This window comes from Ictidomys tridecemlineatus, chromosome 11, assembly GCF_052094955.1.
Source record: "Ictidomys tridecemlineatus isolate mIctTri1 chromosome 11, mIctTri1.hap1, whole genome shotgun sequence".
NCBI classification, from domain to species: Eukaryota; Metazoa; Chordata; class Mammalia; order Rodentia; family Sciuridae; genus Ictidomys; species Ictidomys tridecemlineatus.
In genome coordinates this window covers 119,691,743-119,703,218 of record NC_135487.1, presented here as the reverse complement: position 1 = coordinate 119,703,218, position 11,476 = coordinate 119,691,743, and the positions used below count along the sequence as shown (strand labels likewise).

Sequence of the window (11,476 nt, the reverse complement as noted above, 5' to 3'; positions counted from 1 at the left end):
GGAAATCCCTGGATGGTCTTATTAGCTGACCGGAGTACAGGGACTGGGGTGAGTAAATGAGGTGAAACATAGTGTAGAGATTCCAGAAGCCTCTCAAGGAACTGTACCATCCCCTAGAGCGAGATGATAGCCCCACCCCCCCAGTTTCATACAGGAGCTTCAAAAGCCAAAATATCCCCATCCATACCAGTGCCAGGACTAGGATGCTTCCGGCTTGGATGGCACTCTCTTTAGGCGATTTGCAGCCATATAGAGGGCTGGGTCTCTGCCTTGGGAGGATCTTGGGCCCATCAGCTCTTTAGTCCTGGCATTTGGATTCTAGGGTTGAGGCTTCCCTTTAGTCCCTCCCAGATACAAATGTTTTCAGCTTAGGTTAATTCTGGGGACTGGAGCTGCAGTTGTTCCCATCCCTGTGCAAGAAGGGAAAATAAAGCTTACTTTGAGAGAGGACAATGGAAAAGAAGCCTGTGTGCGTTATTTATTTGTTTATTCATTATTTAAAAAGGTGCTACAATAGCAGAATTCTGCTAGGGATGGGGGTACATAGTTTAAGTAGTAGATTTTCCTAGATTTGCATGGATAGAGTATCTCCCCCACCCATTTCCTTCTATCCCCCCTCTTCCTGGTCCTATCAGTAGCAAGAGCTCATCAAAACCATCAATGTCTGCCTCCTTATTTCTGAAAAGAAGCTTTCATCTCTGTTTCCCAGCACCAAATCTGAAATCCATCAACCATCTTATTTCCATGTTGAAACCAGGGTCACTGTAAGTCTAAAATTTTGGGTGTCATACTCCACAATCAAGGCAAAATATCTGCCCCCTTTTCTAAGTTCTCTGAATACTTAGTTTCTGTACATTCTGTATATTTGGGCATATATACATCTTTATACATATCTCTCTGTATATATTATCTCTTTTTTTCTCCTTAGATAAACCTTTCATATGTATCATATCCTAATTCCCCAAGACTCTACCCATCCCTTGTTTGCCATCCCAAGAAAGTCTCAAGGGTCTCATTGATTTCACCAAGTCCTTCAGCCCCATTCTTTCTTATCTTCACACCCTGAGTATCCTTTCCCATCAGTTGTTTTTTACCCACCTTCTGAAATCTCCCCCTTAACATTTATGGCTATTATGCTGACATTCCAAGTTTATGGCTGATGGAGATGGGGCCCATTTCTCACCACACCCAGCTACTTCCAAAGATTATCCTAAAGCCTTGAAAGAGGATTCCAGGACAGAGGAGACAGGCTGAAGTCTAAAGAACCATTTAGGGTTGAGGGTGGGATAAATTGTTGGGGAAGAACGGGCTTATCGAAGAAGATGCCAGATTACACTAATAGGACAGTATGATTTAAAGTGCAACTTAAAGCAAAGCCTGGGATAGCAGAGGAGGTTCAAAAAAGATTAAATCAGAAAATGTTCTCTTTGCACCTTGTTATCCAGGAATCTGAGAGCCAGAGTGGGGCTCAGAATAAGACAGCAGGGGAACAGGAAGAGAATACTTCCTTCAGAAGGAAAGCAGCAGTGCACAGAAGAAACCAGTTGGGGAACAAATAGATAAGAACACACACACACACACACACTGCAGTACATTTTGTCCTTATATGTTGAAAGAAATCAGATAAGTTTAATGTTGAATAATGTTGAGAGCACAGAAGCTGGCTCCTTGCCTTCTGTTCTTTGTTTCAGATTTTCAAGTTTTTCTGGTTCTTGTTTATATGAGGGCTGGAGAGTAATGGTGTGGTTTACAGTAAGTGGAGACTCAAGGGTCTTCATTTTCAAGATAAAGTTAGTTGAGTTCAAGGAGAGATCAGTATGAGAGGAATATGCCAGTTGAATAGGTCCAGCCTTGAAACTGAGTGAGATTTTCTGCAAGGAGAAATCTGCACAGAGAAGCATGTATACACTTGGTATAAGTGTGTGGCTTATAACAGTTGGTCAAGTTCATCTTAAATAAACTGCCACTTGATTCATACAGGGATTCTATGCCAAACAACTTTGAAGGGGTTCCTTCATACATAAATGAAACCAGAAAACATGCATAGGATTTGGGACATTACAGAAATTTTGGTGTCTATATGCCCTTCCAGGACGTTTGCCATACTCCCCACTAGGGAACAAGGGATTGCCTGAATCATCTCCTAAAGAGGCTTTTTAACTTGCCTGAAACAGGCCCCATGGTAGAGGAGAGTAGAAATTATACTGATTTTCATGATTTTATACCAAATCTCAGAGTAGCTAAAGGAGATCATGGGTATTTGATCTGGAGGTATAATTTCCTCCCCTCCCAGTACTGCCTGGTGAAATAACTGTCATTTTTCAGAAAGATACCAGGAGGTGTAACAAAATAGTGGTTGCTAGCCAGAGAATTCTGCTTCTGCACAAACCTTAACAAAAGCATCACCAATACCCAGAGGCTCTGTAGAGCAGTCTAGAAATCGGAGAAGTTGCCCATCCCATGTGGTTGGCTTAACTTTCCTGGGGAATCTATACCCTGAGGATCTACTTTTAGTTGAGCATCTGTGTTAAGAGAAGGAAGTCCTCACATTTCTCTTCCTTTCTCTAAAGGGTTGGGGTTAAAGGAAGAGGAGTCTGGGCTAAATAGGAAAGGAAGAAGAGAAGCCAGGTACAGTGCAATCTGAAGTATCATTTTCAGACCTTTTCATGAGGCTTGGGCACTGGACTTATTTGAGGGAACATACTGGCGAGGATCCTCCCATTCAGAGAACACAGGGAAACAAATTTTCCCAGGGCTGCCTGGAGGATGCGTTCAAAGTTTTGGACAACAGCTCCAAAACTGAAGATTTAGAATCCAGAATGGGTGCAAGTATGTAGGTCATGACTATATGTTTCTCCAGTTAATACTGATTCTCTGGGGGACAGAAGCTATGAGAGAACTGGTTATCCTGAGAATGTCCACTTGAGAATAGAAAAGGGGAAATGGTAGTATCCAAGGACCCAGGTTATGACCAGAAGTTACCAAGAAAAATTAGATACATCATGAAAAATTTTAGTTGCTTTCAACAAGGGTTGGTAGAATCCCCAAGATATACTGATTTCAGGTTCCTGTATTTCTGAGCACAGACTACAAGGTGACCATTAGAGAAAACCTTTCCTTAAGGAACTGGCTACATAGAAATGGAGATGGAGAGTCACCAAACACTTGTGGTGGCAGAAGGAAGGCACAGTCTATCCATCCAACCACATGTTCCTTCTAAAGTAAGTCTCCAAGCATGGCTGAGGCCTTTTAAGCCACTCCAGCCGAATCTTCCCTCTCCTTCACCCATCCTGGCATAAGGGAGTTGTGTGCATTGGGGTAGAAGCAGGGGGAGGTGGGGGAGACAAAGGGAGGAAAACTTGAACTCCAGTTGGTTCAGACTTCCAAAGGCCTCTGGGTTAAAGAAGGGAGAATGGAGGATGGATGCTTCTGGAACTCTCCAGTGACCCCAGGTAGTATCCCTTGCCCAGGGCTTCAAAAGAGAGGAAAAGAGGCCAGAGGGCTGGGAAGGTGGAAACAGGCCCTCAGACATTGCTGATGCGCACACTTAGGGCACTGCCCTCCTTCTCAGCTTGCTCCCTTAATGACTCCTCCAACTTGAGCTTTTCAGGATCTCCATAGCGTACAGCGCTGTCACGGAGGCCACTAGGAGAGGCCACTTTCACAACCTGGTCAAAAAGGCTGAAGTCAGCTATGTATTTGCCACTGGCCGACAGTGAGATGGCAGGTGTGAATTCATAGCCCCAAAGGATCTCCTCCGGCAGGTAGGAAGTGCGCACCTGGCAGGTGGCACTTGTGGACTCCACTGTACCACTTAGGATCAGCACCAGCTCAAAGTCACCTTCACCACTGCGAAGGGGGAGATCTTTCAAGGGACTGGTCTCATCTACCACATGGTAGAAGGTAAGGGGCAGAATGAGGAAGGGACTGTCCGAGGCTGTGTCTACTTGGAAAGTAACATTGACTTGATTGAGCCGAATGTTCTCACCCTCCTTCGTTTGATGAGTCTGAAGCAGTTTTCCTGTCACCTGGCAGCCAATGAGAAGGCTCTTACGCATATTGGCAACCCGGATCATAAGGCAGGGCTTCCCATTGTGTGAGGCTACAACTGCATGCTGGCTGAAACGGATGGTCTCCGCACGCTTCTTAGGCCGGGCAATCTTTGCCAGGAAAGTACCTGTGATAAAGATTTCCAAGATGGTGGTGAGCACCAGCTGGGCAATAAGAAGCACGATGGCCAGTGGGCACTCCTCACTGATGTAGCGGAAGCCATAGCCAATAGTGGTCTGGGATTCAAGGGAGAAGAGGAAGGCTCCAGTGAGTGTGTGCACCTGTACCACACAAGGGGTGTGGTTGGCAGGGGGGCCCAGCTCCAGCAGGTCCCCATGGGCCACAGCCACCAGATACCACACAACACCAAAGAGGAACCAGGTGCCTGCAAAGGTTGCAGAGAAGAGCAGGAGCTTGTAGCGCCACTGCATGTCGATAAAGGTTGTCCATAAGTCCTTGAGGTAGAGGAAGCGCTTGTCAGCAATGTGTTCCATTCTCACATTGCTGCGGCCATCTTTCGTGAGGACTCTCCGCCGTCGTATCGGTGGGCCCACTAGGGGCCGGCTTTCTGTCTGAGTGGTCTGGCTGTAATACACCTTGGCAACTGATGTCATCTGGAGGGGACAAGACAGCAGAAAGGTTATTGTAGAAATCCAGCCAACTCCTAGATATCACATGATAAGAATGAGGCATTAACATTCATTTTGGCCCTACTTATTTGTTCTTTTATTAGCAAATATTTATTAAGCACTTGGTATATTGCAGCCATTGTGCAAGGTGCTGATGACCAAAGGTGTAAATAGAATCACCCTTGCTCTCTAAGAATTTGAAGTCTAGAGAGGAAGATACAAGTTCAGTAAGCAAATAATTGCAATACAATCTGATATTTGTAATTTTTAAATACGAGGTAGAAAATAAAGAGTAGTAAATTCATGGTTCCTTGAAAGTAGGGAAAGACTAATGAAGGCTCTACTAATCTCCATTCATCACAAAACCAGTTCTAAGCAAGTATATAATTTTGAAATAGGATCCTAACCCATCCTCACAAATATCTATTGTAAGGCAAGAAAGGCTATTCCATTGAAATCCTTCTAGGCCAATCCCTCGTAACATACACATATGCCCTTAGTTTCTCCATTCTCTCTCCTAGTTCCAAGTTAATAACCATTTAGGATACTAAGATACTCATCTGAGTAAGGAAATAGCAGAAACTGCCATTCTTCTGCCCTCCAAGATGCTCTTCAAGCATCCAGCCCATTTCATTTATTATTATCATCATATGTTTGCATCATCTGGGGAAATCAGGTCTGGGTTAGGGTCTCAGTTGTTAGGTCTCAGTTGTCTCAGAAAGAGCACAGACAGGACTTGAGCAAAAAGCAGTGATACAAGAGAAATAACATATTGAAGCTTCTTGGTATCCTTGGAACATTACCCCAAAAATTGGTAGGAAGGCCAGAACGTAGGTAGCAAAATTGTCTTGACTGAGTGAAGCAGGAGAGTTACAAGGGCATATTAGTGGCTATGTCTGCACAGGATCAAATTCAGGATTGCTATTTTCCCTGATAATAGAAAGTGAAACAAAGATCTGAAATAGGAGACAATTTATTTCACAAGGTCCCTGGCATCCCTGCCCAAGGAATAATTTGTACTTTTCCAGCAGACAAAAATTCAATCACTAAGCCCATGGACTCTGGATTTGATGAACCGGATCTTCTGGGAAGGAGTAGAGTGATCTCTAGGGAGTTTGACCCTTTCTGGAGATCGTAGAGGGTCATCATTCTTCATTTCAAAAGCCTGAGCTGTTGCATTTTATCATTCTTCACATTTCTCCCCTTCCTTGCCACTGGAAAATTCTAAATTAGTTTGGTCCATTCATATTCCCATCCAGGTAAACACTTGAAATGGAGATCACCAATGGATGAGAATATTGTGAATGTTCAGAGGCAGCTAGAATGCCCATTTACCAGTCCACAGTCCATTTGGAATTTTATTTACCTAAGAATACTACTCAACTAGACTTGAATGCTATTTACTGCCCAATGTCTTTGGCTACTTTGAAGCAAAAAACAAAACAACACCAAACAAACAAACGAAAAACTCTACAACTCTGAAGTTTGGAGAATTCCCATTTAGGGCCCAAAGACAATCCTATTTAGTACTCAGTGGTGGTAACAATAATAAACCCCACCATAATGCCTATGCATAGGTTCCATTTTAGAGTTCAACGTAAATCTTATTTGATTGATCCTTGAACTCTTGAAAAGAAGTTTTAAAACCTCCATAAGAGACTCTGAGGAATATTGGAGAACAGAGGAATTTCCAGAGAGTTAGAGATGGGTTAACATGATTTTGATTTTCTTTTTTTTAATATTTATTTTTTAGTTGTAGTTGGACACAATATCTTTATATTATTTATTTTTATATGGTGCTGAGGATCGAACCCAGGTGCTGAGGATCGAACTACATACTAGGCGAGTGCTGAACCGCTAAGCCACAACCCCAGTCCATGATTTTAATTTTCAAGAAGAAAAATGAGGTATGCTTTGCCAACCATAGACAAATAGGTAAGATAATGATCCTAGGCAAGATTCTTGAATAAAATTTTAAGATTCTAAGCAGGATGGGAGAAAGAAAGTTATCAATAAGACTCAGTGTAAGTCTACAAAAAACAAGTTGCATCAAAATAACTTAATTTCCTTAAATGATAAGGTTGTTAAATTGACTAATCAGAGAAATTCAATTAAGTGTACTTAAGCTTCAGCAAGATTTTTTTCACCAGATCTATCATATGTCTTATCCTGGAGGATGAAGAGAAATAAATGAAAGAAGGATAATCCCATTAGGTGACTTAAAAGTAGAAAATTAGTTGTACTGGTGAGTGGACCATCATGGCCTAGAATTAGCTTTCTATTAATGTACCAGAGTGCTTTATCTTTTGTCTTGGCCTATTCATGTTCTAAAGACTAATTTCATTCAAAACCAGAGAACACCATGGCTATCAATTATGTGGATGACATAAAGCTGGGATGGATTACAAATACAAGGGCTGGGAAGAATTAGGATCTCAAAGGAGCCAGATGAGTGAGCCAAAGTAACAAAAAGGATTAACACTGGATTATTTACTTGGGTTCAAAAATTACCTGAACAAGTTCAAAACAAGGAAGATGAATGTAACTTGGCTAGCAGTACCATGAAAAAAAAAAGAATTAAATATTTTAGCAGAAAATAATCTAGCAGAAGTTCCCTTTTGCCAAAAGAGAAAAAAAAGCAATACAATCTTAAGCTACTTTAAAGTCCCTAGAATAAGAAAGTAGTTGGTTCTACTCTACTCCCTTCATCCCACGTCTACAGAATAGAGTCTTAAGGAGTAATCAGGATTTGAAAAGATTCAGAGCCAGATCACATGGCAAATGGTTGAAGGAAAAAGGGAATTCAATCAGGAGAAGAGACAAGGTAAGGATGTAACAGACGTGTGCTATTATTTGGCTTGAAGGACTATCATGTGAATGTAAGTTTGGTCTAGTTTTTTGGGCTCCAAGAGGAACAACCAGATCAGTGAGTTCAAACTACAGGGAGAAACCTTTCAATCTTATATTATAAAGGACACAGTAAGGATCAGGACAATCCAAATGTGTAAAGAGTCCCTTGAAAGGTGGAAGGTATCGTGACCCTGACAGCGTGCAAAGATAGTTTGGACTGGCACTTTACAGAGATCCTATGTAGAAGATTAAATTTTAAGATGGAGGTTGAAAGATTGTCTCTAATTTTGACTTCACTCATGGAGGATCAGGATGCCTGTCTCCTCCCTGATTCTGAAACAGGGGCACTTTACTACTGAGCTACATCCCCAGTCCTTTTTATTTTTTTTAATTTTGAGATAGGGTCTCACTAAATTGCCAAAGCTAGCCTGAGCTGATCATGCTCCTGGGATTACAGATATGTGCCATCACACCTGGCTACCCCTGCACTTTGTGGTGACATTCAGGGATTGAGGGAAGATTCTGCATATTGGGGAGATTGGAAGCTCTTAGGGATCAAGGAAAGGCTTGTTTATCATTCTTAAAATAATAGCCTGTGATTACTTATTACTTTAAAATATGTAATTTGATCTCACAACACCAAGTAGTTAGGAAAGACATCATTAGAAACTAAGGCTCAGGGGCTGGGGATGTGGCTCAAGCGGTAGCGCGCTCGCCTGGCATGCGTGCGGCCCGGGGTTCGATCCTCAGCACCACATACCAACAAAGATATTGTGTCCGCAGAGAACTAAAAAATAAATATTAAAAATTCTCTCTCTCTCTCTCTCTCTCTCTCTCTCTCTCTCTCTCAAAAAAAAAAAAAAAAGAAACTAAGGCTCAGAGAGATTTGCCTCAAAATAGATGAGTGATGGAGTTGGGACCTGAACCCAAGTCTTCTGTCTCCTGGTTCAGAACCTTGAAATTGTAGTAACTGCTTCTGTGGACCCCAGGTTCATTTTATCTCATGCTCTTAGAAGGTACCTGTGTAACCCTGTACCAAGGACAAGTTGAGTCAGAGAAGACCGAACCTGGAGCTCCTGGATCCCAGCGTTAAGGTCATCAGCTAATTGGCACTGGAGATTTTGGCTACTGGCTAGCCTCTTTTTGCCCCCCCCCCGCCCCCCCCCCCTGTTGTGTTTGCCGCCTCCAGATGTTATGCCTACTGTTGCCAGCCTTTATTTCTGCCACCTCCGGCTGTGATCTGCTGCTCCCAGCTGCTGTGACACCTCCCACAACCAGGCTGCTTTGTTCTCCAGGGTGGCCCCAGTCAGAGCAGATAAACAATCAGTACACTCCACCCCCAAACTGGCCAAGGCCCCTGGGGAAGGAAGCAGGCCAAAGTTCTGTCGCTGCCCCACCTAAATTACACATCCTTCCTCTAGAGGGTGCTATTTCCCCCCAAACAGGCCCAGTCAAATACCAGAGACCCCATTATCAAGACAAGACCAGCCTGTGAGCAGTGCAAGAGACAGAAACAGGTTCATTCACTGTCTCCCTCCTCTAAGAACTAAACGAATGATTCTTTCCCTAATACAAAAGCCAGTCACACCTACAAGAATGTCCAGCATACTCCTTGAACAAATACCAGTTCCACATACTGCTCGGTGCTGTAAGCTCCCTAGAGCTGTGTTTTATTACCTGCAAGCTCATTTATTTTAATTGGAAGTCACTTATTCTCCAGAATGAATGAATTTATCAAAGATTTTCTTGGATGCAGGACTGATCTTGAGTTGTTTTTGTTTTTTTGTTGTTGTTGTTATTATTTTGTTTTGTTTTAACTACTGGGGTTGAACCCATGGGCACTGAACCCTATCTCCAGCCTTTTTTATTTTTTGAGACAAGTCTCAATAAGTTGCCCAGGCTTGCTTCAAGTCTGTAATCCTCCTGCCTCAACCTCCCAAATTGCTGGGATTACAAGTATGAGACACAGTGTCCATCTAGGACATGGCTCTTGTGACTTTTCTAACTAAATTGGCCAAACCTCCTCCCCATCCCCATTGCTTCAGGGTAAACTTCATGCCTCTTAGCACAGCATTCAAGGCCCTTAATGATTTGTCCTCTGTCTACCTTACTCTTGGTAATCTTGCACACATGCCTACACTCTAGCTCTATAAAGAACCCCATGATCCTTTCTACCTTTGAACCTACTTTCATACTGCCCAGCTCTGTGCCTACCTGATGGCCATCTGCTTACCTTTTAAAACCCAATTGAAGTGTTAGTGATGCTCTTAGAAGCCTTCCCTGCCCTCAGAGAAATAGATTTATCTTCTCTGGGCTTCCTCCCAACCCACCCCCACATAGGTTCATGAAGCATGCTCTTGTGCATATTACCATTTTACAACACCATAGTGATTTGAAATGTTTGTTTACCCTCTGTGGTCTCTTAATTCAAGGCCACAGACTGCCTTGCATCTGTTTCCCCAGAACCAAGTGTAGTTTATTAAGAAAGGCAGAATGGAGGGATGAATAAAAGTCTTGGCTTGTCCAGAGTGAGTAGGGTTGCAGCCTCAGTCCACCTCTCAGGAGATAACTAGTGGCTGTGGCTCTGTGGGAGGGGACCCAGCTTTACACAGGCTTCACTAATGCTGCAGAGGCTTACAAATTCTTTTTTGAAAAGGGGGAGAAAGAAAGCCCCTAGATATCAGTGCCAGCCCTCATCTGGGTCAGTGGCCTTTTGCAGCAGAGTGCTGGAGTTGACTATGCTAAATTATGTGACTAGAGAAGATGCATCAAGCCCCTTCCAGGAGTAGTGAGCAGAAAGGCAGGAAAAAGCTGTGCACCTTCTCCCCAAACCTGTCAAGTTGGAAGAAGGGACCCCAAGGAAAGAGTAGTATTTGTTTTCTCTGTAACAAGAGCAACTTGACTGAAAAGAAACTTGGGAGACAAATACTAAATGCATCATTTCCAAAAGTGAACAAATCCTCTTTCTTCTCTTATCTGTTCTCCTCTTTTGATTCCCTAAATCATTAAAGATGCCCTTATCCTCCCCGCTAGCTAGAAAGTCTTGGGATCATCTCATACTCTCCTCCATCCTGTGGATGTATTCCTTGTGCCTCTTCCCTTCATTTCGTTGACTTCCTTTTGGTCTTTCTTTCTAGCCTCCTACTCACCTCATATCCATTCTTTCTCTCCTCAAATCCATCCTACTTTGCCACTGGATTACTCTTCCTCATTACACCTCTGATGGTAAATCAGTGAACATTTATCCAGTACTTTACAAAACACTTTTGCATTTTATTCTCATGACTATCCTAGAAGATATTAAGCTCATAGTTCCTATTTTAGGAATGGGAAAACTAAGGCTCAGTGAGGTGATGTGAATGGGTGCATGGTAGAGCTAGACTTATGCTCAGGTCCTCTGGCTCTCCAACTCTTCCATTTTTCTTTACAATATAATGGTCTTAGTTCTTTCCCTAGCTCAACAAAACTTTAATGTCTCATTAGCTACCAAAGAGAGATCAAACTCAAGCTGGCATCTAGGACCTTCCGTGATCTGATCTGAAACCTCCTTTCCAGCCTTATTTCCTATCACTCCTTACCTTTAGCACAAATCAGAGGAAACCAACAACTCCCCATTCCCTTCTTTCCTGCCTTCATATGATTGTTTATGCTCTTCCATCTTCTTGGCCTCTGAGCCCAGTTCAAATGACCGCTCTTCCACGAAGCCTTCTCTTATATCCACAGCTTTAAGTTATAGCTCCGCTTTGTGGATTTCCACATATGCAACACTTATACACATTAATACCCTTTAAGGCACATCTCTTGGTGCATGTCACATCATTTGACTTCTACTTCAAATAAGCCTATTGAAAGAAGACTCTAGGAATAATATATCTTGGTTATCCTAACAATTAGCACAATGTACAGCACATAGTAAGTGCTCAAGAAGTACTTTATGAGTGAATGAA

At 42.7% G+C, this 11,476-nt stretch overlaps 1 protein-coding gene across 2 annotated transcripts in view; it reads right to left on the bottom strand.

Annotated features, from left to right (window-relative positions):
- Positions 1 to 470: 470 nt before the first annotated feature.
- Positions 471 to 11,476, bottom strand: part of Kcnj10 (potassium inwardly rectifying channel subfamily J member 10) — a 33,325-nt gene continuing 22,319 nt past the window's right edge. For both annotated transcript variants that reach the window (XM_040287264.2, XM_005339378.5), the window contains one exon: positions 471 to 4,664. In XM_040287264.2, the coding sequence (XP_040143198.1) occupies positions 3,525 to 4,664 (1,140 nt within the window). In that variant the 3' untranslated portion in view covers positions 471 to 3,524. The remainder of the gene's footprint in view (positions 4,665 to 11,476) is intronic.